General features: G+C 36.3%; 1 protein-coding gene across 1 annotated transcript; it reads right to left on the bottom strand.

The window, feature by feature from the left end:
- Nucleotides 1-290: 290 nt before the first annotated feature.
- On the bottom strand, nucleotides 291-26,766 carry LOC112048657 (uncharacterized). The gene is made up of 18 exons (XM_052890836.1): nucleotides 26,337-26,766; nucleotides 22,857-23,111; nucleotides 22,189-22,407; nucleotides 20,551-20,753; nucleotides 19,816-19,912; nucleotides 19,238-19,415; nucleotides 18,018-18,277; nucleotides 17,206-17,381; nucleotides 14,634-14,828; nucleotides 14,399-14,503; nucleotides 12,409-12,559; nucleotides 8,632-8,886; nucleotides 7,739-7,957; nucleotides 6,535-6,716; nucleotides 5,570-5,666; nucleotides 5,315-5,492; nucleotides 4,667-4,926; nucleotides 291-3,058 (listed from the first exon to the last, which is right to left on the bottom strand). Exons 1-18 carry the CDS (start codon nucleotides 26,416-26,418, stop codon nucleotides 2,868-2,870), a joined length of 3,303 nt encoding a protein of 1,100 aa, XP_052746796.1. The 5' UTR covers nucleotides 26,419-26,766; the 3' UTR covers nucleotides 291-2,867.

The raw sequence follows: 26,766 nt of genomic DNA, 5'->3' as shown, positions 1-26,766 counted from the left end.
TCGACTAGCAGTCCTAAGAAAGGTCTCGATTTTAATGATTTTTGAATGTTTGGTTAATATGAGAATAAATCGTATAGTATTTTTTACGCTCTACCTTGCATTTTTAATCACAAATTGTAGTATGTATGTACAAAATAAATTAGGATAGCTAAACATTGTTCAGTAGGAATATTATAAAACAGTTAGCTCTTGTACTATCAATATATATTGTTTGCAATAATAAAGCAAGGTCTCGCTTAGATATAATAAAATGGAAAAGAACAAAGACAATATGGCATGAATAATTCTACTTTTATTTCAATTTCAACTTTATTCTGATTATATTCTTGTTGACATAATTAATAGTTTATGAAGTACAGAAAGTTATATGATTTCGAATCTATACTTATTTCGAATCTATACTAACTCCATTTTTTTTGGAGTTTACTCCTTAAGAATCGATTTTTCATATAGGTATAACTCCCGGTATGAAAAAATATGGGCAGTAAAATTTGATGAACGAATGACAGCGTTACGTTTTTTGTGCGCAACCTATTCTGCGCACCTTTCACTTTTCAGGCGTAGGTATTGAGACGTACATAGTGTATGCTGCGGAGCAACATACACTTATTTAGACAGTTAATCTGAAAGAGTAAACTCCATTCGTGCGTCGGAGCTGACACACACTTTATCATATTTACTTCGGTGTAAAAAGAAACATTCATCGTTTTTTCGGCTTCCAAATATTTAGATTAGTAGAAACTTATCTTAAAACATCGTTAATAAATAAACTTTATAACACATTTGCTCGTAAAGTATCGCTTATATCAATCACCAAATTCAATATCGTAATGTATCTCATTATGCACCTGTGCTTTAATGTAAAGTAAAATGCACATGTGACGAACCTAAAGACGTTTATCATCCGTCTAAAAACGAACGGTATTTCTTTAATACTTGGCAAATAATTTTGAATGTAATAATTTTGAATAAAATAAACGGCAACCTTTATACATATAAAATAAATGTTACTTTATTAGTAATACTGGCTGTTTTTGGTGCATTTGTCTAAAAAAACAAACGCTGGTGTGCGCACTTCGTTATCTGTGCAAACATGACAAGCGTATCAAAATGTCATCTTATGGAAAACAGGCAAAGATGCAAATTAATTATCAGAAAGTGTGTTCAAAGTGTGTTTCCTCGCAAATGTGTTATAAAACGTCGTATGACATTCGTGCGCTTTGATAATTACAGGCTCTGCTTTCTTACTATAGCTCTCGCCTTTGGCTCGAGCTGCAATATCGCCTCGGCTGTAATTTTCAAACTACCGCACTTGTATCATAATGTAGTATTAAAGTTCTATCGAAGGGTCTACACAAACTTAAACATGTCCATTATTTGGTCAGGTGCAGATTACGCATTCGCAGTAGGTAACTCAACATACCCAGATACTTGTAGATGACGGTGTTAGTTTATAACCTATACTAAAGCCATTCTCGATGTCCACTGTTTAGCAACAAACATATTAGATATGTAGGTAGAAAACGCATTTCATTTCATAACTTATTAATTTTAATTGTTTCTTTTTATAATTTTTTTTTATTAAGTTTAATTCATCATCATCATCATTATCAACCCATATTTGGCTCACTGCTGAGCTCGAGTCTCCTCTCAGAATGAGAGGGTTTAGACCAAATAGTCCACCACGCTGGCCCAATGCGGATTGGCAGACTTCACACACGCAGAGAATTAAAAAAATTTTCTGGTACGCAGGTTTCCTCAGGATGTTTTTTCTAGTAAACTAGAAAAATGTTTGGTGATGACATTTGTTATCGACAGGTCACGTGATCAAGATCTATCATTGTCATACATTTTTCCAGTTTTGAAGCGTTTGCGATCGTAGAAAGAGAATTGTCGTGCCACTTGGGTACAGGTTCAGCGCTCATCGAATGTGGCTGAAGTATAGACGTACAAATAGATAATATCACACGCTAATCTTTACTCGTTACTTAGTCATAAGTTAAGAAAAACATATGCATGAAAGCTCGAATTTGTTAAGACTGATATATCTTTATCGTAATATAACAAAGGTTACGTTCTTCAGCTGGCCTGTTCATTATTTTGGTCTTTATTATTAATACACATAAAATCAATTGAGTAATGTCATCTACCTACTGTATGATATCCACCAGTACGCACCGGATGACATATAATCTCAATTACGTATATGTCAACTAGCAATTTGTCAAAGATAGTGAAGCAGCCTGCAGAAGTGTGTTTAGTAAATAACTACAGTAGAACCCGCCTAAGACGATCACGCTTAAAACAATTTCTCGCATAATACGTCATTTTACACCAGTCTCTACAACTTTAGACATGTTTTCATACATTTCCTTAATACTACTCGTCATCCCGTTTAATACGCCTTCATGTCACACGCGTGTAATTCCAAATGCAACAAATAAATTACAACAGATGTATCAGAACATTATAAATCTCCTTAAACAATGTTGCAGGACAAGACTATTACATGATATCTTAAAAAAACTGAAAGACCCTAACGGCAAACTACCCCTTTTGAAAATTTTTAAGACGCACTGGAAAAATAAAATTTAATTGAAAATTTCGTAATTGCTAATACATCAAATTCTATTTGTCATACCAGAATAAGCGATTTTTTTAGTAGCATAATAAGTTTTGACACCTATTTGGTAATTTGGTAATTTTTATAACTAACATTAGTCGTTATATTTTTCACCCCACACACACATCATCCCCCCACCATCACACCCATATCCCGTCTAAAACGCGTTATTAGTTGGGTCCCTGCAAAATCGTATTAAACGGGTTCTACTGTACTGTAAGTGGACAACATTGTCTGCCTATGTTTAATCTGTTCCAATGTCGTGTCTCTTCACGTACCGAGCGGTGAAGTACACGGGCTCGGCTAGTATACCTATTATTGGTACGGCAGATGGCGTCGGTCCACTGCACACTAGCTTATATTTCTGAACGATTCCCGCAAACATTATGAACATAAACGCCTTCGCCAAAGGTTCGCCAAAACACCGTCTGCGACCTGTAAAGAAAAATAAAAAAAATACAACTGAGTTCAAAAACATAAAACGTACCGTACGCACGTACTGGACTGAGCTTGTTTTTTTTTTCTTTTCAGTTTTTTTATACTTTATGCAGTCGGGTTTTTTATTTGTTTATTTTAAAATAAATTTATTTATTTCACACTTTTTAGTTACTATAGATGGTTAATTTCGGATTTATTTATTACGTTCTTTACAAAGTACCTACGATAATTTATACGTCCAACCGAGGTTAAGCAAATATTCATAAATCTACGGAACGCTCGGTGGGCAAATCCGACTCGCACTTAGCCGATTTTTATAATCAATATATTTAATTTAGTCTATTTTATAACTTCACTTCACAAACCTGCTCGCACCCATAGTCATCCGCCTCGCGTATTTTGTATAGACAACTAATAAATAATTGTAGTTTTTTTAATCATGGACATGATATAGCATTTTAGAATCCTCACAAAAAGTTCTTGAATTTGATACCCATATTGCAATATTAGAAAAAAATTTTTTTTTTTCACCTCGAGTCTATAGCGTCTCACAGTCGTTTTGTTATTTTTTTTTAGTTTCACCTATCAAAGAACACTTGGGTTACTGAGACAAATCTAACGATATCCTAATTACGTGTATCCGTTCAGTGGTTTGGAAGATATGAGGTAATAAAGAATATTACATACATACATACATACAAGATACGCGCGAAAAACATAACCCTTCTTGCAGTCGGGTAAAAATACAACCGACTTCATAAACATAAAACGCACAGACTTAACTAAAATAACATCATATTGTGTTATATTATCATTATCATATTACATACTGATCAGTTTGAAGGCGATGCTAACCCGATAATGATTCAAGCCATAAATGAATACCATAAAGATTTAGATTTTTCAGTATTCTTTCATTCAGTAGTTCATTCAGAAACGGCTTAAATTAATACGACACTGGTTTACAGATCGACTTCAGACCTTCATGAAAATGTAGTGCTTTAGAGCTTTCTTACGATTTTTGAAAGTTTTCCTCGATTTCTCCAGGATCCCACCATTAGATCCTGACATGATGACAATGGGACCATTTCAAAAGTATCTATACCCCTTTTAAAAAAAAAGAATTTTCAAAATTCGTTAAGAAATGACGAAGTTTTGAGGTAACAAACATTAAAAAAAAAGTAAAATATACATATAGAATTGTTAACCTTAAAAAAAAAGTTTAAGTCTAGAAGAAGAGGAATCTAAGATTTTATTAAAAAACGACCGCTTCACCTGATCAGACTTACATTGCTCTACCATACACTACCATATACATACTCCATACAACCATATACATACTCGTATTATATTGAGACCTCAACATAATACGAGTATGTGCTCCATAAATATAAGTGTTAAATTATTGTATATAGTTCGTAGTTTCACAACATTCAATATACATACCTAGACAGTTGTGTTTTATATATATTTCCCGCATAAATATGATAGTGAGCTCAAACATATTGATAAAATATTGAGAACGGTATCCTGACTTTGTACTGCAATATTTATCGACTGCCTGACCCTTGTCACATGGCATTTTATTTACGACAGTCCACTTACCTATACCAAATGGATACACATTTGTCGTCGTCTTTAATTGTCCCGCTTCGTCGATAAATCTCTCAGGCATGAACTTGTCCGACTCGATCCACATGTCCGAGTCTACGTGCAAGTCTCCTAGAGACAGGAGCACTGTCGTCCCTTTAGGTATAACATGCCCGTCGATAGTGACGTCTGCTAAAGCTCGTCTTCCACCGGCGAAAGGAGCGATTGTACAGCATCTATTTACTTCGCACATGAAGGCAGATGTGTAAACGAGCCTGAAACAGTTTTTAAAATTGTTAGTGATAGGTTGTCAGATGATTTTAGGTTTATTTATTAGCATGTTTGTCATGTGTATATCTATCGACAAAAAAACGGACCGTTCAGAATCGTTCCTCGTTCGTCCATTGTCTATATTTTGGAACCTTCTTCACGCAAGTTCAACTTGGATTTGTCCGGTGTTTATTTTGAAAACTTTAAACATAATGTTGAGACAGAACGAATTAAAAAACCTACGTCGATAAAAAAAATATCTTACTACAAACACAGCTATCAAAATGCTATGAACACGTAAACTCTACCACATACATGATAACTAAAAAGAAGAAGAAGTATATATTTATATAAATATATACTCGCATCAGTACAAAAGTAAAGAAAATTTACTTTTCGCTGTCCGCCCAAGTCGGCAACTTATCGCCCAACACATGTTTTATCTCTTCATATACTTTCTGTTGTTTGTCTGGATGTCGGAGAAGCATGATGATGGCAAAGTCCAGAGCGCTGCTTCCAGTATTCGACCCTGCGATGAGGAAGTCGAGACATATGCCTATCAGTTGGTCCTCTGAAAACAAACATTTTTATCAATTCGGAAGTTTTGAAATATTAAGAAACTAAGCAAATTTCGTATTATGTACTGACCAGTGTAAAGTTCCTTGTTTAAGGACGATTCTTTAAAGAATGAGTTCATTAAATCATCTCCAGTGACTAAATTGTCCTTGTGTCTTTTTATAGACTCCTGCAACATTAAGTTGAAAAAATCAGATTATGGAAGATTTAGTACGTGTTACCAGTAATGAGTTGTGTTGCGGAACTGTTTAAAACTTCATATGAATTGGTTTAGCACTTCTAGTAAAGAACAATGCTTGTGCTATAGTTGAAGCTAGTTTACGCACGCGCCCAAATTCTAGTAATGAATTTGAGTTAACAGAAGAACAATGAATTAATTCATTTTTTTTCTGATTTTCTATTATAGTCTGGTCGGGTAGTGTGAAACCAGCGAATATTCGTTGTAATGGGAGGAAAAATACTAACAACAACTCAACAACAAACAATTCGACGCCGAGTCAACTTTGGGAAAGCGTATTTTTTATTTTCTGCAAGCCAAAGTTGTAGTTTTTGTTACCTAAAAACAAAACCCTAAAATAAAGCTTCATCAAACGCTATTTTCAGCGCAATATTTATATGATCAATCATTTTACCAAATTTCTGAGTGTTACAGATTTTTCCAGTAAATTTTCTCTTCTTTAGAAAGGACGTCTTCTTTGATTTTTTGTTCAATTTGACAATATCACCGATAATTTTCAAAAAGCAGAGGCCCTATTTCAGGATTTTGTTTACAAAAACTGCAGTTTTGGGGGGTCGACCAACACTGCGCTTTCCGGTGCGGTGTCACGGGGGCTTTGCATCAATGGGATCTTATGCTAGCTACAAACGGTCAATTATTCTCACGTTTCTGTAGCACCCACGACTAAAACTGATCGTGTGTTGGTCACTGCGTACATGACTTGTATAGTATGCCTCGTGGGTACTGCCGTTTGCTTTTCAGAAACGTGAGAATAATTTATCGTCAGTGGCGACTTTTATAATTCGAACTGAGAGCGTACCTGGATGATACTTGACAACTGACTATTGAGCTTCATTATAATTGAATAGCCACACCACCTGGGTAGGATAAATCTCAACCACGGCCACTGGTTCAGATAGCCGCCCGCCATTGTGAACACCTTGCTCCTCGCACTCATTAAGTTTAGTACTTGTTTCATTTTAACCTCTTCTATGTGCTCACCTGAAAACAACGTAAAAGTGAATGACCACCATCGAATTATAAGATGAATAGACATAAGATCTAGCACACTTCTGTTTATGACAGGATTTTAAAAGAATATAAATTCAATTAATTTAGCCAGATATTTAAAGGCTCAGATTGTGTATTAGAGAGATAAAAAAAATATTTTCATGTCAACTTTATTGCACAATATTAACGAATTTTTGGATTGGAACAAACATTGGATCAGCTTCCACTTTCACGTAGGAAGTTTTGTTTTTATTCGTTACGCTAAATCGCTTGGCGGTACGTCTTTGCCGGTAGGGAGGCTTCGGCCGTGGCTAGTTACCAAACTAGCCACGGCCGAAGCCTCCCACCAGTCAGACCTGGACCAACTGAGAAAATCTCAATCTGCCCAGCCGTGGATCGAACCCAGGACCTGCGTTTTATAAATTCACCGCTTATGCCACGGGGGCCGTCAGTAAAAGGAAAAGAATTATTAATGATTTTCAACATCATCCTGTATCCGTCACTGCTGGACATAGATCTTTCCGAGAGCGCGTCACCACACACGATCCTCCGCTTTCCTCATCCAGCCACTTCCCACTACCTTCTTGATGTCGTCGGACCATCGGTCTGTGGCCAATGATTTGAACTCTTGTAAATTATAATAATTATTTTTTAAAAGAACAACTGTGGAGGTCGACTCATCTCCTAAGCTGTGGTATAGTCAAACTAAGCGTTTCAAAATTGCTTGTGCAAGCCTAGAAAGAAGCAACTCGCAAACGGCCGGCTACTCTGCTTCTCGCTAAAACTCGAAACGGCTAGACTAATTCAGCTTATTTTGTTTTAGAAATGTTTGTCGTAGTCTAGTTTAAACGGTAAGAAATAAATTATAGACTTAGGCGTCGTAGAAATCGATGTTCATTGGTAAGATGCCCAGAAGGCTGTAGGTGTAGGCTTATACGTTGTCTATTTGAAGAAATAAGTGCAAATAAGTCAAAGCAAAGCTTGACCCGGTTCGCTAGTAAATAAATCTTTACCTGCTACGTACTTCCATACTATATTCAACAAAGCCATGGCAGTATAATTTCTGATATTGACAGAGCTCCCGTTGCAGTTTTCTAAGCGTTCCAGTAACTGGGATAGCTGCGATTGAATTTCGAAATCCATCGTTTTTTTTCCGAAACCGAAATTTCTCAAAATTTTTAATGCAAATGGTCTGTGCTCCCGCCATACAGGACCATCCACAAATGTTATTCCTGTAACAAATATTATATAATAATAAGCAGTTTAAGCAACTGATAAGTTATGATAGGCGAAGATATTTTGTGTCTAAGAATCTGTGTTTCTAAGAATAGGTCTTTTATTCTTTATTTTTTTTTTTATTCTTTACAAGTTAGCCCTTGACTACAATCTCACCTGATGGTAAGTGATGATGCAGTTTAAGATGGAAGCGGGCTAACTTATTAGGAGGACGATGAAAAACCACACCCCTTTCGGTTTCTACACGGCATCGTACCGGAACGCTAAATCGCTTGGCGGTACATCTTTGCCGGTAGGGTGGTAACTAGCCACGGCCGAAGCCTCCCAACAACCAGACCTGGACAAATTAAGAAAATCTCAATCTGCCCAGCCGGGGATCGAACCCAGGACCTCCGTTTTGTAAATCCACCGCGCATACCACTGCGCCACGGAGGCCGTTAAAAACATTTGTATGAGTATTCGCCGATAGAATTGTAAGATTCGCTTAGCCTACAGAACAACGTCATTTGAATCGTGTTAATAATATAGTTTGCAGTATGCAAAAATACTTTCACAGTCTAGTTCTTCTTATTCCTTTGTACAAAAGCAAAGAGTAACATCGTGAATATGTACCGTAGGAGTATGTAGGTGATTAAAACTTAGCTGCAGTACATTCAGAATACCTCTTTACCTATGCGTTTCCCCAAACTCCTCAGTCGTAAGAAGAAGCTGTCAGGTCGCGCATCGAATTCCTTCTCGGTGGCAACGTGTCGTATGTTCTTCATGCCGTAGACAACCACGACTAGTTCACTGCCGAGTTTCAAGCCGAGCACGTTCGTAGAGTATTCCTTTGCCATCTCCGACAACACTTTCCATTGCGAGCCATGTTTGCTCATCCTACTGCTTATTATGCCATTGCATCCAAAGAATGGATACCATCTTGGACCTTGAAAGATTTGAAAATGGGTTTAAAATATTTATTATTTCACTAAGAATTCACTCATTCACTTATGTGAAACTTACAGGCTAGTACATTTCAGTTTGAGCGTACAAGAATAGTAAAAAGTAATAATAATAGTAGTGCTAACAAATAAACTATAAACAATAATATAATGTAAAAATGTATAAAATAATGTAAAAATATGCTTAATTTTTGCAAGCGTTTGTATAAAACTAAGTAAACAACATGTTTATTTTTGGAGAAAATAAGTAGACAAAAGTGGCCTCAAATGGTTCGTGTAAAAATACTTTGTCGCTTTATCAGCCGTTCTCTTATTTGGTTGTGTCCTGTAAACCGAACTACACGTGATTCACTAATGTGATTCAGTTATGAGTATTTAAAGAAATTAAATATCACGGGTCTGAAACGGTGAAGGCAAAACATCGTGAGGGAACCTGCATACCTGAGAATTTCCTTAATTATCAACACGTCTGCCAATCAGTATTAGTATACTAGCTGACATCGCGCGGTTTCACTCGCAAGGTTCCCGTTCCCGTGTGAATATATAGCCTATAGCCTTCCTCGATAAATGGGCTATCTAACACTGAAAGAATATGCTTGCACTTGCATTGCATTTGTTGTATCTGAACGCTTTTTTAACGTCCGTTAAAAAAGCTCTCGTGCGAATGAGGGCTCAGGGTTGAAAGAACTCTAAATTAAGGTAATTAAGTTCCTTATTTAAACACCGAACAATAACATAATTATTTCTTATTTTGAGCTAAATTTTAATTACCAATTATGTAAGAAGTTGAGTGTGCTACATATTTACATATTTTGACGTCATAGTCAGTTATAACCTAACATAAATATTTAAAGAAAAATTAGTTAATTAAAAAATATTAAAAATTGTTTTATCTTTTCAGCACTTTTTCTAGCAATTACTACGCTGTCACTACTTCCATGAAAATTTAATATACCTATCGATTTTTCTCTACATAAAATGAGCTGAGAATATTTTGTATCAATTATATAATGTCGTAGGTAGCTATTAGACTATCTTCAATAACAAGAATAATTTCTCAGAATTTTAATTTATTTAAGGCTTGTCACACTGGTACAACAGCAATACGCAGAAGGGCAATAATAACTACGTAAACAAAGAGTTTATTTTCGAAGTCATTGTAGGCGGAAAGGTTGTAGGTATTTTAAGGGATTTATTTCGGTGTGCTTATGAACTCTTTGTAGTTCCTCCTCTATTCTACCATCGCACTGCAAAAGACAGTGTGGGTTTTCATGTTGTTGATGCCCTTAGATCTGCTAAACAACGTTTCGTTTCGTTAGTATTAGTAAATCTTTTCCGTTATTCAAATAAATATTATTCTTCTGGCTCAGAATAGATCAAGAATTTTTCAAGATGAAAATGCCAGAGGAAAGTAATATGATAAGACTTTAGTGGCGTGGCAAAAGGCGATCACTCTTCGAGGGTCGCTATCCTTACACTATACTTATCGGAAATTTATAAAGTTGGGTAAACATGAATGCAGAATAAACCATGTTTCATTTACCTTGATTTCAAACTGAAAGAGAGGAAATATCCAAGGAGCTGGGACACGAGCTGACTGTAGTCAATCTAATTATTATAATATTGGAATATACAATATAGCTAAGAACTTTCTGGAACTTATTACTGGGGATCAAGGAGAAGAAGGAAAGAGAGAATTTATGTAAAAGAGACGATGTTGGTTGGTACGTTTTGTGGCAGGGACACAAACGTATCCCTATAACGTATAACGGATGTTCATGAGGAGTTTTCCCTATACAGAAAAAAAAAACATTGCGTTGGAGCAAAGACGATAATCTGTCTACTATCACTGACCATGAAATCAACGGCCGTTCACATTCAAATACCTACAACGTTGCGTTGACGCAAAGACACGTGTCTGCGACCACGACCTACAGTGTAGTTGCCACAACAATCTACACAAAATCATGAAATTCACTTTTTGTCGCTACTACGAGTATGCCGTGTGATTGTAGTTCGCGTAATTTGTCGCTAATCGCAGTCAAGTTCATAAAAAAACATTAATAACATAAAGGTATGTCTGGGTGTTGCAAATGCATAATAATAATGATTTTTAAATAATATACAAATTACATTGTACTCGTAGTTCCATTAATTACATGATTGAAGTCAATTAATCACGACAATTATATCATTATTTTATTAATCCATTATTAAATAATAATTAAAGCAATTTACGTATCCGTGTAATTCTTCACATTTTACAGTCATAAAGTAAATTGGTACCGAAATGATTGTTCACATATACTAATATGTAATAAATATTTTTTGTATTTGACTGCAGGACATTAAAAAAGCAATGAAAATGATAATTTAAATTTCTAGTCATGATATCTCAGGTCCGCTTCACGTCATATAATGATGAACTTTTTTAAAAGCTTTTATTTAACTTGCAATGTATTTATGTTACGGTAGATTCTTTGAGCTCAGCTTGAAGTAGATATCTTCAACCGATTGAGCTGAAATTTTGTATACACGTTAAGTTTTGATGACGGTGCACGATATGTTATATGACGTCATTCGAAATCCATGATGGCGGAATAGTTATTTTTAATGCATTTCATCAATATGGGTATCAAATGAAAGGGCATATTAAGAGTAACTTGAAAATATGAACAGACTCAGAGATAGCCAGCGATAACCAAAAAATAATTATTAAAAGCAAAAAACTTTTTTAAAAACGCTTTTATGTAAATGCGCTAAAAAGAAGAAATTTTTTTTTTCTTTAAAAATTTAAACTTTCAAATTAAAACCTCAATGTATACAATTTAAATGATAATAAAAGCTTGTCGCGCAATTTGAAAATAAACTAGTACCAATTTAATTATGTAAATTGATCTGGTAACTTTATTATAATTCCAATTTCAATGTAATTAGGTAATGATAGGTAATTAAACCTCGCGACAAGTTTTTGTTATCATATAAATGGTATATAATGAGGTTATAAGTTGATACTTGAAATTTTTAAAGAATAAAATATTTTAGTTTTTTTGGGCTTTTTTAAAAAAAATTCTTTTTGGCTTTTAATTTTTACAATATCGTAGATCAAATACAAACAAAAATAATTATTAAATTTTAAATGCAGGCATTTTCATTGCCTATTTTAATGTTTCCGCACTCGAATTCAATAAAAAATATTTATTATGTTTACAACAATCATTATGGTACCAATTTTACAATGTACGTACGTACGGTAGTCAGACGGGGATATATATCTCCTTTTTGTAAAAGTAATAATTACTGACATATTGTGATTTTACAAAATTCATTTTACCATGCCTTTTAATATATTAACATCTTCATCATTAACAACCGATGGACGACTGCTGGATGGCGGCGGCTCGAGACCGTTTTGTTTGGAAGTCCATGCAAGAAGCCTAATAACTCGTTTACCCAATGGAAAAAAACCGAATGCCCTGTTCTACAAAAACGCGTAAAACACTCACCCGGTGGATAGTTCTTGGGTTTGATAACAGTGCTGACGATGTAGGTCAGCGCCAGCACAACTATCAGCAGGAAAGCCAACATCAGTGCCTGTGTAAATGACTCTGAGGCCAACGGTCCATGCAAGAGACGCGAAATAACTGACGTGCGTCGACGTAATTACATCTCTATAAATTCATGTTATTATTTTATACCTTTTAATGACTTATGAAAGATTATCCAATTAAAAGCTTCATTATAAAGTAGCTGTGCTCCTCGATTTAAATCACGTTAATAGAGCCCGTAACCGATTATCGTGACATCAATCGTATGTATTATTGTGGAATGTAATGTTTATTATCTTCATTATCAAGCCATATTCGGCTCACTGCTGACCTCGAGTCTCCGTCTATAGTCCACCACGCTGGCCCAATGCGCATTGCCAGACTTAATTCTTAATTAAGAAAATTCTCTGGTACTGCACAATGTTTTCCATTCACCGTTTAAGACACGTGATATTTAATTTCTTAAAATGCACACAACTGAAAAGTTGCAGGTGCATGCCCTGGACGGGATTCGAACCCACACCCTCCGGAATCGGCAATCATGGCTCTATGTCAAACATTATTTCTGAAGGTTTATTACAATCCCAATTAATACAAATGTATACATTAGTAGAATTAGGCAAGTAGATATTTATATTGTAATACAGCTTAAAGAAAACTGCTTAATTTTTTTCTTATATTCAAAATTTAGCACCTGCCTTGTATTTTTACCAGCATTTAACTACAATAAATATACACAAATGGTTTACCAACGATCAGTGTATAAGTTTCCAAAATGATGGTGTGACCTCCACTTATTATTACAGGATATTTTTTTAAACCAGCCATCTTAATTAAACAGAATTAGTTATTGCACTTAAACCGTGTTATATTATACATTATATTTTTTTTTGTTTTGTATAATAGCCTGTTATACAATACAAAGAAAATATAATTTTTAAGATCAGTACACACATTTGTAACTCAAATCTGAAAAATCTTTATACAACAGATATCCTACGATTTTTTCAAATCAAACAAATAGTTAAAAGGTGAGCTACGAGTATCTTCCACTTGATCCATTGATTACGACATCCTGTGTAAAAGCGCGAAATATAGAAAATCGCTAAACTAACAAAGGTGTTATACAACAAATAGTTTATAGTTAGTTGACGTCCGGTAGTCCGTCCGACCGTCCGTTCGTCCTTCCGTTGAAGAGGTCTAAGGGTTACTTCAGACTAGCGTATTCTTTTGCGCGTATACGGTCGTTTCATACGCTCTTACACGCGCGCTGCATTACGCTTCAAAAAATCGGACTCGCATAAATTTCGGCGTGTTCGATCGAACCGGTGGTGTCGTGTATCTCTGAAAGGTGTATCGTGCTTATACGAGCTTAGAAGAGCGTCAACGCTCGTACGAGTTGAATGTATGCTTAAAGCCGCGCCTATAAACGCCTACATGCGCTTCCAAAAACGAGCTCATACGCGCGTATAAAACGCTAGTCTGAAACCGCTTTAACGGTGGATGAAATCGCGGGCGTCAGTTAGTGTTATATTGCTGTAAATTTAGGCTTCCGTGTTTTAATTTATATAATTATTTACCAATTAAATGAGTACATGTAATTAAATAATGTATAAACTATTTATTTATATTTTAAATGCTTATTGCTCACATACGTTAATGATAATCATCTAAAGTATTACCGCGTGACGTTAAGTAATTATTTAATTTTTTAAGCTTTTAACTACAAAAGAATAAATGGTAAGTCTTAAGACAGAACCATACTTATTACGCTGATAGTAGAAGTCGGTGGTAAGAAAAGGTGGCAGAAAAGTGTCACGAAAACTTATTCGTAATAAAAGTTTGTGAAGTATGTAAACATTTCTGTATCATGATTGATTCAAAAAATCATTGAGATTAACTTGTAGACATTATGTAACTCTTTTAGAATAACATTCTAAAACAATACCATTCTCATAGGTACTCCGTTACCCTTCTCACGGGCCTGCATGGGCCCGGGGGGAAGCACGTCCGAGGCATTCGCCTCCTGCGTGCGGTGTACGCACTCTGAACACTACACAAATGTAGAGTGGTCGTTGGGTGACCCCCTGTTGGGAGTTGTTTTATTGTCTCTTCTTGGCTATGCAGTGTTGTATAGTCTTGAAAGTTTCGTCCAGGTAGAGCCGGACTCACGGTTAAGTCACTTCTTGAAGTATGTCCGGTGGGGGAGCCAGTCGATCGGGCGGGCGTGCGTGCATGTCACGGATGTGCGGGTGTTGCGCCGTCTCGGATCTGACGTAGACTCCGATCGCTTGATTGATTATGACCGAGTCTAGGTCCTCTATACGGAAGTCTCTTGCGATCATTTGGTTCCTCGCGTATCGAGGGAGAAGTTTTTTCTGATTGTGTAAGTGCCGTAGGCTCCTTATGGGACCTCAGCGGCGTCACCGGGGGGTTTGGGCGAGCGCAGAAGCATCGCCTGATGGGGCCCGAAGGCAGAAGCAGAGTAGATGGGCGGAACGACTCTCTAAGGGTGTCTCCTCTGAGACTCGGACCTCGACTTAGAGGGCCGTTCGGGAAGGGTGTCTTGGCCTGAGTGTATCAGTCCGGGCGCCCCCGAGATCGTGAGTTAAAAAGCCCACGTCTGGGTGACGTCAGATATCGGGGACCAGGGAGAAGTGTTACCATTACTTTTCATAGCAGTTTCAGCCTGCATTCAGCGGCTCTAATCCACAGTCGTAGATTCGTTTACCTAGATCATTTTGTGCCCACCAAAATCTACAACTATTACCACCATTTGAGTGGGCTCAAATAGTCAGTCTCGTTAAAGAAACGCGTGTTTCGATCACGAATATCTTAGCATTTCATGGATTCACCGTGCAGCTGCAGGGTCCATCGCGTTTAAAGAAAAAAAACTCCGAGCATAGCTCTAAACTTGTTACAGATGGGCGTAGGCTTAAGGAATTCCTGGACAATCGATTAAATTAATTAATTAATTAATCAATTAATTTTATGTTTCGTTTGAAACCAAAGAAATAAAAATTTCAAAAATAATATTCTAGATGATAATGATGATTTTTTTTTTTATTCTTTACAAGTTAGCCCTTGACTACAATCTCACCTGATGGTAAGTGATGATGCAGTCTAAGATGGAAGCGGGCTAACTTGTTAGGAGGAGGATGAAAATCCACACCCCTGTCGGTTTCTACACGGCATCGTACCGGAACGCTAAATCGCTTGGCGGTACGTCTTTGCCGGTAGGGTGGTAACTAGCCATGGCCGAAGCCTCTGACCAGCCAGACCTGGACAAATTAAGAAAATCTCATTGTGCCCAGCCGGGGATCGAACCCAGGACCTCCGTCTTGTAAATCCACTGCGCATACCACTGCGCCACGGAGGCCATCAAATCTAGATGATAGTAAGATTAGTAAGCCTAAATTTCAAACCTTAAACTCTTAAACGATTAAACCTAGAAGGGGTTCTATGCTCGTGTTGTCCTACTACTCGTAAAGCAGCTTTGGATATCCCTTCTAATATAGAACTTGCTGCAGTCTAGAGAAGCCAAGGTCTTTTTCATACAAACACTTCAACACTTGGATGAAGTCGTGCCCAAGTTTCCACTGAGTCGAAGGCTTTCTCATAGTCCACAGACGCTAAGCAAAGTGGCTTGTTATATCGGTCTTCTGTATAACCTGCCACAGCGTATGGATTTACAGTCAGTCCATAAATTACAGATTCAAAAGTGAGTACAACAGCTACTTATGGGTGAAAAAGTCAAAAAAATAAACTGACCTCACTGCATGGCATACCGTTCAAGGATTTAATTGCTCTTTCAGGTGCTTGAACAAACAGTGACCGTGAGTGTTAAGTGATTTTAGGGTTATCTTTGTTCTTTATCCTGCAGGCTATTTCACTATCTTTGACATATGCTAGTTGACTTATACGAAATTGAGATCCTTTGTAACAATAATAAGTAATTTTGCAAGTAAACTCTTAGCTTTAGAGAATATTGATGACAAAAGCATCGTGAGGAAACCTGCATACTAGAGAAATTTCTAAATTCGCGGCGTGTGGGAAGTCTGCCAATCCGCATTGGGCTAGCGTGGTGGACTATTGGAATAAACCCTCTTATTCTAAGAAGAGACTCGAGCTCAGCAGTGAGTCTAATATGAGTTGATAATGATGATGATGGCAAAGATCTATCCATATAATATGTATTTTATTGATTCATTTATAAAGTTAATATTTGTATGAAACATAGTAAAAACGTCGAAACATATAATTTAACATGCCACACGTAGTTGTAGTATTCACATTGTTTCTACAAACATATATTATAATTAAGTTTTTGAACTTTACTAACTCATATTATGCTACTTACGTAATACGTAATAATTATTGATAAATAAATAAATTCTATGAAAATACTTAACTAAATGAAATGGTATAAAAATAAACTTGTCTTGTTTTTTATAGTATCTATTTTTATTCTTAAATAACGGAGAACTTAGAGCGGGCGGTCTTGGAGCGAAGATTAATAAGCCCAACGTTCAGACGCCCGCGTCATATTCCAAAGATCTACTTCAGGTTATCAGAACAACTTAAAGCTCATATATGTTCCGTTGTGTGATATGTTCTCGATGATCTGAAGTTTAAAGGTCCTCGAATTATACACACTCAATACCTTACAGGTCCTGGTAAATGGTAAATAAAGATATATGATCATAAATAAAATAAATTAATAGACATTTAGGTATATAAGTCGTTGCATTTTCATATCAGTCGTTTCACGAACTCAGCGGTGAAATACCGGGGTTCCGCTAGTACGCCTATTACTGGTACGGCCGATGGAGGTGGTCCGCAGCATACTATCTTATATTTCTGAACAATGCCCGCAAGCATTATAAATATGAACACCTTGGCGAAAGGTTCGCCTAGACACCGTCTGCGGCCTGGAACAGAGAGAAAGCGACTGAAGTCATCATCATCATCATCATCATATCAGCCGATAGACGTCCACTACAGGACATAGCCCTTTTGTAGAGACTTCCAAACATCACGATACAGAGCCACCTGCATCCAGCGAATCCCTGCAATTCGCTTGATGTCATCAGTCCACCTAGGGGGTCGACCAACACTGCTCTTTCTGCAGGGTCGCCATTTCAGCACCTTGGGACCTCAACGTCCATCGACTCCTCGGACTATGTTAAGCGACTGAAGTACTACAAGACAATTCCAAGATTTAAATATTATGTACAATAGATGGAGACAAAAAAGTAGTGCTGTTTCATCTTATAGATATCCTAATTTCTGAACACGGGTTGTCTTTGGTGTTGTAGTAATAGCAAGGTTTTCTTTCTTCCAAAAAAACTCATAATAAAAAGCACCGACAGCCCGTAGTTGGGAAATTAGTAGCTACGAGTATACACCTCCGTACCTCAGAGAGGTATCTATATACTCTGAGCTGATTTTTTTTTTACTGAAAACTTTTTGGAAGAAACAAATCTCCACATCACATAGCTGACACAGGACACAACCTAGAATATGAAGTACTACAGTATTAGTATATTTTACGACAGTCCACTTACCTATACCAAATGGATACACATTTGTCGTCGTCTTTAATTGTCCCGCTTCGTCAATAAATCTCTCAGGCATGAACTTGTCCGACTCGATCCACATGTCCGAGTCTACGTGCAAGTCTCCTAGAGACAGCAGCACTGTCGTCCCTTTAGGTATAACATGCCCGTCGATAGTGACGTCTGCTAAAGCTCGTCTTCCACCGGGGAACGGAGCGATTGTACAGCATCTATGTACTTCGTAGATGAAGGCAGATGTGTAGACGAGCCTAAAATGACAAACACAGACATGATTATTATAATATTCATATACATAAGTAAATTGTTGAATTCATACTATAAATTCTCAGTACAGACCCCAGTATGGGAACTATGTAATGTAGCTCGCTAGATGAATATGAAAGGTAGAACAACTCTTTAAGGCCCTCTCATGTGAGTGTCGGTAAGGGTGTTGTAGCCTAAGTGGATCAGATCACTGTGGATCTAACCACGGTTCCGGGAATCTACATCAAGATGACAATGAAAATCAAGGAATTCTTCGTCAGGAACGACGGCGTCATAAAAGTTGACAAGCCTCGATTTGGAATTATTGGCAGATTTCCCCAACTAGCTTTTCAAACGCTGCTTGAGATTATGAACTCTTGTTGGGAGATGTAGCTCTCCATGAATGATTTTATTGCGGATTGCGGACGGGCAGCCCGAAACAAGTCTAAGGTGGTTCTTTCTACAGGAACTGTGGTTTGAGTTTGAGAAACTCTACTCATGTATTCCTTCAGAAACGTGCCGGGATGATAGCAAATAGACCTCGCTGGTTTCCTGGGAAAGGGATCGGATCCTATTTGGCGATATAAAATTGAGAACTGCAGCAGATAAGGTTGGAAACGATAATTGGCACAAAAGTACCACTTTATAGGAATGATTATGAAACTCTATTGAGTTCTGGGTGGGGCTCTGAAATAATAACTTTTTTCTTGATTAATTTTCAAAATTCAAAACAATTTTAGAAGTTAGGAAGTTGGTGGTGTTTCACCTTGTGCCTTAGGAAGCACGCTAAGCGGTCGGTTCCGGTAATTATTTATCATTAACATTTGATAGTGATGGTTACAAAATCAAACGTCATCTACGTAAGCCCGCCATACCGCATTAGAGTAGCGTGGTGGTTCTGAACTATATATCCCCCTTTCTATATGAGCCTTGCGCTATGAGAAGTTTAAGAAAAGAAAATTCACTTTTCGCTGTCCGCCCAAGTCGGGAAATGTTCGCCCAACACTTGTTTTATCTCCTCATACACCTTTTGCTGCTTTTCCGGGTGACGGAGGAGCATGATGATGGCGAAGTCCAGGACACTACTTCCAGTGCTGGAGCTCGCGAGGAGGAAGTCCAGACAAATGCCATTAAGTTGATCGTCTGAAAATTGATAATTTCATTTGATCAATTCCAATAATAGATTTTATAGATTGACTTTGCTTTTATTACCCAACTAGCTGACGCCGCGCGGTTTCTGTTCCCGTAGGAATACGGGATAATGTATAGCCTATAGCCTTCCTCGATAAATGGGTTACCTAACACTGAAAGAATTTTTCAAATCGGACCAATAGTTTCTGAGATTAGCGCGTTCAAGCAAGCAAACAAACAAACTCTTCAGCTGTATAATATTAGTATAGATACCTAAGCTGCTTTTAAACATTATTGCTTGTGTTTTTCCGTACCCAAAAAGTAAAATGGTAAATAACATTTACCGATAAAAGATTGATTATTAATTACTCGTAACAAACTGAAGATCTTGATTTAGATATTATTTGCTCACCCGTGTAAAATTCCTTATTTAAGAACATCTCTTCTAAGAATGAGTTAATTAAGTCGTTTCCTGTTACGTTATTGTTCTTGTGTTTAATTACAGCCTCCTAAAATAGAAGGTTGGATATTCAGGTTAAAAGATATTTCTATTTTGTACATTAATTATTATTATCCATCTTTGAAAATTTCTTAACATTTCCCTTTTATCAAGTTTATTATAATAATAATAATAATAATGTTTTGTATTTTATACTTATATTGTTAAAAATTAAAAAAAAAGAATTAATAAATAAATGAGAGAGAAAAAAAATAATATAATAATAACGATCGAATCTATATATGACGGTCTAAAATTCAGTACGCAGGCATTTTTATATAACAAGTCTTGCATATGCGCGTGGAAGCTCCAAGTCTGGTTTTCTATATTATGGATACATAAAGTAATTAAGTGTAACTTATTTTAACTGGTGGGAGGTTTCGGCCGTAGCTAGTTACCGACAAAGACGTACCGCCAAGCGATGTTGTGTAGAAACCGAAAGGGGTGTGGAGTTTTCATCGTCTTTCTAACAAGTTAGCCCGCTTCCATCTTCGATTGCATCATCAGGTAGGATTGTAGTCAAGGCCTAACTTGTAAAGAATAAAAAAATAATTGGTAATTAAAACTTTTCAGAAATTTCATATCTCTGGATGTAATCAATCGATTTTTATTACATTATTGCCTTTAAACTTAAAGCTTAGAGCTTACCCGGATAATATTTAACATCTGACTATTAAGCTTCTGTAAGATCGAATAACCACTCCATGTTGGAAAGATAAATCTCAACCACGGCCACTGGTTAAGGTAACCGCCTGCCATCGTGAAAGCCTTTGTCCTCTGACTTATTGAGTTTAGTAACTTTTTCATTGTACTTTCTTCTAGATGTTCACCTGAGAACAAATTAACCTGACCTAAACAAACACACCAAGAATTTTATAAAAGAACTAAACCCAGGATTATCTAGTTCATATTATGGAATTTACGACAGTATGCTACAAAATGATCTATTCATAAACACCTGATACATATCAATTCAACTCGAGCATTATCATGACCAAAAATATTATTTGTTGGCACGCTCTTTGACTTGAGACGTAGGTGTTAAGTCTGAAAAAGAAATCACAACAACACACCTTTTTTGTAACTTAGTGCCACGCAACTACACTACTACAGCGCCACTGTATCATGACTGAAACAATCGAATTTCAGTCGAAACTTTAAAGTATTAACACTCAACTGAAATACTTTGTTTACGTTTTCAATGTTGATGTATATAGTATGATCATAATATTAAGCAGTCTTAAAAATGTGAATATTAATATTTAAGTATTTTAGCAACATAATGTAAAAAATGTACCTGTTTGAATTTTCAGGAGGCTAATACACTAACCGATTTAATAATATACCGATAACGAATGCCAATTTTGCTATTAGAATCCAAAATTTAGGGTTTTTAATTACCCTAATGTAATATCATAACAATCATCAACATCATCATAATCATTATCATCATCATCATCATCATCATCATCATCATCATCATCATCATCATCATCATCATCATCATCATCATCATCATCATCATCATCATCATCATCATCATCATCATCATCATCAACAATATTACACAGTCGATGGGCATCCACTGTTGGACATATACCACAATCTCGAGCCGTTAGATATCCAGTAACCCTCTTGAAATCTTCGGTCAACTTAGTGGGCTAAGATTTCACTGTTAAGTTACGACGTTTAACATGGAAGCAGGCTTCCTTGAAAGAGGTACAACTTTATTATATTCATACTTCTGACTGTTTCTACGCGACATCGTACCGAACTCTAAGCCCCATTCGCACGAGTGCTTTTTTAACGACATTGGAAAGCGTTCGAATATAAATGAAGGTCAAAATTCAAATTCAAAATTCATTTATTTCAAGTAGGCTCAGTTTACAAACACTTTTGATACGTCACTTGACTATTTGTAAAGATGCTACCACCGGCACCGGTTCGGAAGGCAGGTTCTGCTGAGAAACCGGCTAACTTGCCGGTTTCTTCTCAGTAGAACCTTCTCAACAGTTGCTATTTAAAAAACAAATCACACAGAATGTTATGTTTTACAATTGATGACAACATTACAATTTCCAACACCCAAAATTGAAAATCAGGCAACACTGCTCGAAAAAAAGCGTCGTGTTTTAAAAACGCCTGGGAATGCATTTTGTTGTATTTGAACGCTTTTTTGAAGTCCTTTAAAAAAATCTCGTGCGAATGAAGGCTAAGTCACTTGATAAGTTTATGCTGTTAGGTTGGCAATTAGCCACGGTCGATGCCTACCAATGAAATCCATACCTGCGACGTACATCCATATCACGTTCAACATAGCCATGGCGGTAAACATCCTGATGTTGATAGGCGTCCCTTTGCAGTTATCCAAACGTTCCAAAACCTGGGAGAGCTGTACTTGGATTTCAACGTCCATAGCTCGTTTTCCAAAACCAAAGTTCCTTAAAATTTTTAAAGTGAAAGGTCTGTGCTCCTTCCATACTGGACCGTCAACAAATGTTAGTCCTGTAACGTAATGCAAAAAATATTGAAAGTAAAAATATGGTCAAATGTACCTATATATGTGTAGGTACATTAAGATACATATCATAAAACAAAGCGATATTCCGTCGCATCTGTGTCTGATTGCGATAAACTCAAAGACTGCTGAAATTTTATGTAGTTTTCACCAATAGATATAATTCATGAGAAAAGTTTTAATATAACATTTGTCAAGATTTAGTGTAGGTATTTTATAATTTTATAACTCAAGGACGGGCTCACCATCCAAAACAAATGTTTAAACCCTGAAACCTGCATACCTGAGAATTTTCTTAATAATCTACGTGTGTGAAGTCTGCCAATCCGCGTTGGACCAGCGTGGTGGACTATTGGCCTAACCCCACTCATTCTGAAAGGAGACTCTGCTGAATATGGGTTTGATGATGATGAACTTAAAACACATTAATTCTTACCTGTACGTTTCCCAAATGTCCTCAGTCTTAAAAAGAAGCTGTCAGGTCGTGCGTCGAATTCTTTCTCAGTGGCAACGTGTCGTATGTTCTTCATGCCGTAGACAACCACGACTAGTTCACTGCCGAGTTTCAAGCCGAGCACGTTCGTAGAGTATTCCTTTGCCATCTCCGACAACACTTTCCATTGCGAGCCATGTTTGCCCATCCTACTGCTTATAATGCCATTGCAGCCAAAAAATGGATACCATCTTGGACCTGGAAATTTTCCATCGTTAATCATCATTAACCCCTATTCCTATGTATAAACCCATATTCTACTCACTGTTGAGCACGAGACTCCTCTCAGCATGAAAGGGGTTAAGCTAATAGTACACCATTCTGGCTTAATGCGGATTGACAGACTTCATTCATATATTTAAAAAAAAATACAGTTATTCAGGTTTCCTCACACTTTGTTTTCCTTCACAGTTTATGATGTGATATTTATTTTTTATAGGTACATATAATGCACATAAATGAAAAGTTGGTGGTGCTTGCCTTGAACCTACGCCCTCTAAATCGAAGATAGAGATCATATCCACTGAGCTATCAAGTGCGGCTAACAATAACGCAAAATGAAATTTTGTACACAGATAGTTTATAACTTTAGTTAATAGTAAACTTTTAATTTGATTATGTTCACACCTCGCCCTCTAATAGGATTTTGATTAATTAAATTATGTGCGGATTTTTTTATTTACAAAAAGACAGAATCAAATATAAAATAATACATTCGCCAATATTATTTTTCTAAATATTATAAACATTATAAACATTCGCATGTATTAAGACATAATAAGCAAAGCGAAACAATTTTAATTTAGTGGCGATTGTTATTTTAAAGTTAATACCACTCTTGTATAAGAGAAAACAAATTACACATATTGATATCAATAATGCACTTTAAGGCCTAAGGTAGTAACAGCTATTAATTTTTAATAATGGAACAACAGCAGGCTAATTCTCTATCTTTGACGTATGCTATTTTGACATATACATATACAAAATGCTCCGGTTTCGGGGTGAAACGTACGTAGAGAGTATTTTGTCGGACATGGGTGACGTCGCATGGGTTCGTCGGCTTTTCGCGGATGATAGCAAAATAAATAAATTATTATATATTCATGATGAACTTCCGCAAAGTAAAATTCTATCCAAATGTTTGTCGGACTATTTCTCCGAGCTTAAGTATATTTTAAACGACTTTTTAGTGGACTCAAAGGACTTCGACATTAGTTTTCTTATTGCAAATATAAGAAAACTAATGTCGAACAAAGGTTATGATTCACAACGCTTGTCAGGACAACTTAATTAACAAATCAAACTGTAACCAAAATAAGACCCTAGAATGGCAGAGAATGACCTTGAGTGGAGTCACGTACTTGCGAACGATGTGTGTAGGGTTAAAGGATCCTTTGACAGTCGACTAACACTCCCCTTTTCCACTCAAGTCACTCTCTCCGCCTATCCCAAATAACCCATAAAGAATTACACAACAAGAGATGTGGACGACTTGAACGCCACGAGCACACTGAAGCCAACACGAGATCGAGCGACGTCATATCCGTCACAGACTACTATTTCCAACACTAAACAGCGATAACAGGCTGAACTATTTTAATGAGATTTTCACTGGAAGTTTACTGAGCAACATACTAGGCTACTCTTTACTCCAGAAATTTCATTGTTCCCGCGGGAAAAAATTGAACTTCATGTAGACAAACTCGTGGACGTTCGCTAGTCAAATATATAATAGTCATAAAAATACAAGCGAATGAATAAAGGTGTTAAGTTAGAAATAAGATGACATCATTCACAAGAAATATACAAAAACGAAACATACCCAAAGAATCCGCTACTTTATAAAATAAACATAATTGTAATTTAAAGTAAAAATATGTATTATCTTCATGCAATTATATAACATAAGATAAACTCTATTGTCATTTAATATTTTATTCAGTTGCATTTACATTATTAACAGATTAATTTTAACGCCATTTGTTATACCCGTTGAAAATCATTTGAATACAATACCTCATTATATGTTTTTTACCCGACAGCCAGAAAGGTTATGTTTTTCGCGCGTATCTTGTGTGTATGTATGTTATATTACATCATATCTTCCAAACCGCTGGACGGATTTAAGTAATTAAGATATCGTTAGATTTGTCTTAATAATCCAAGTGTTTTTAGATAGGTGAAATTAAAGAAAACCAACAAGACGATTGTGAGACGCTATAGACTCGAGGTGAAATTTTTTTGCAACATGGGTATCAAATTCAATGGCTTTTGTGAGGATTTCAAAATGGTATATGACGGCCATGTTAAAAAAAAACCCCAATTTGAGAAACGTTACTTATTAATTGTCTATACAAAATACGCAAGGCGGATGACTATAAAGTGCGAGGTTTATGAAGTGAAGTTATAAAACACCTAAAATAGACTAAATTAAATATATTGATTATAAAAATCGGACAAGTGCGATCGGATTCACCCACCGAGGGTTTCGTAGAATTTTTTGAATATGTACTTAACCTCGGTTGAACGTAGGTATACATTATCGTACTTTGTAACATGTAACAAACGTAACAAATAAACCTGAAATTCACCATCTATCGTAACTAAAAAGTGTGAAATAAATAAATTAATGAAACAAATAAAAAAACCCAACTGCATAAATTATACAAAAACTGAAAAGAAAAAAAACAAGCTCAGTCCATAAGTGTAGAAAGCAATTAAAAGACAGTCGAGACCTAATACAAAATGTAGACGAAACTCATTCTATTCAATATAATAATTTATTGAAAATATAATAATTTATGCCATCAATAACAAAACGACACACAAACAAATATACGGTATATATTAAATATTTACGGTAGAATAAATTATTATTAGAATCTATAGATTCTCACAAATAATTTTTTCTACCGCAAAAAGTTGTGAGATCCATGTAATACCACAGAAAACATACGTTGGTGATACCAAGACGGCTACTTTATTCAGTCCGTACTTCTGTCTCAAATTGTTACGTAATTATCTAAGCTAACAACATCTTATACTGGCTATCATCTTTATTAACCCATATTCGACTCAATGCTGAGCTCGAGTCTCCTCTCAGACCTGACCATATCATTATTAAAAATCTTTTGTTTTTTAAATATAACTAAGGTTGACTTGGTCATCGCATGAAAACACAATTCTCACAAGTAATACATATTATCTATACTAATACTATAAAGAGGAAAGATTTGATTATTTGTGTGTTTGCATTGTATAGGCTAACTTGTTAGGAGGAGGATGAAAATCCACACCCCTTTCGGTTTCTACACGCCATCGTACCGGAAGGCTAGATCGCTTGGCGATACGTCTTTGTCGGTAGGGTGGTAACTAGTCACGGCCGAAAGCCGAAAATATGTATAAAAAGTGTGCACTTACCCGGTGGATAGTTCTTGGGTTTCACAACAGTGCTGACGATGTAAGTCAGCGCCAGCACAGCTATCAGCAGGAAGGCCAACATAATTAAACGTGGAATGAAACTGCAACCAGCTGTCCTTACAAAAGATGCGAAATAACTGACGTACTTAACATAACAGCCTTTTATTACCACAGATGTAGGTATACCTTGACTGGTTTGTGGATAATAATTATTGTTTCTCTGAATAATCCCGAATAAAGCTTACTATTAATATATTATAAACTAGCGGACGCCCGCGACAGCGATTTCAGCGGTTTAGATTAAATAAATTTAATGAACAATTTACAGCTCGTGCAATTTAACTTGACACCCAGCTCGAATGGTGTTTGTACTGTATTTGTATGTATGTTTGGTAGCCAGGTATCTAGTTAATACGCACGGGTTATAATA

Source organism: Bicyclus anynana, chromosome Z (assembly GCF_947172395.1).
Source record: "Bicyclus anynana chromosome Z, ilBicAnyn1.1, whole genome shotgun sequence".
Classification (NCBI taxonomy): domain Eukaryota; kingdom Metazoa; phylum Arthropoda; class Insecta; order Lepidoptera; family Nymphalidae; genus Bicyclus; species Bicyclus anynana.
This window is presented reverse-complemented; position numbering and strand designations above follow the sequence as displayed.

Excerpts from the sequence above, each read along its gene's own strand:
- LOC112048657 (XM_052890836.1), bottom strand. The coding sequence starts at position 26,418 with ATGTTGGCCTTCCTGCTGATAGCTGTGCTGGCGCTGACTTACATCGTC. Across the intron at positions 17,382-18,017 it reads TGTGTATCCATTTGGTATAG|GCCGCAGACGGTGTCTAGGC; the intron begins GTAAGTGGACTG and ends TCTCTGTTCCAG. Across the intron at positions 6,717-7,738 it reads AGTATGGAAGTACGTAGCAG|GTGAGCACATAGAAGAGGTT; the intron begins GTAAAGATTTAT and ends CGTTGTTTTCAG.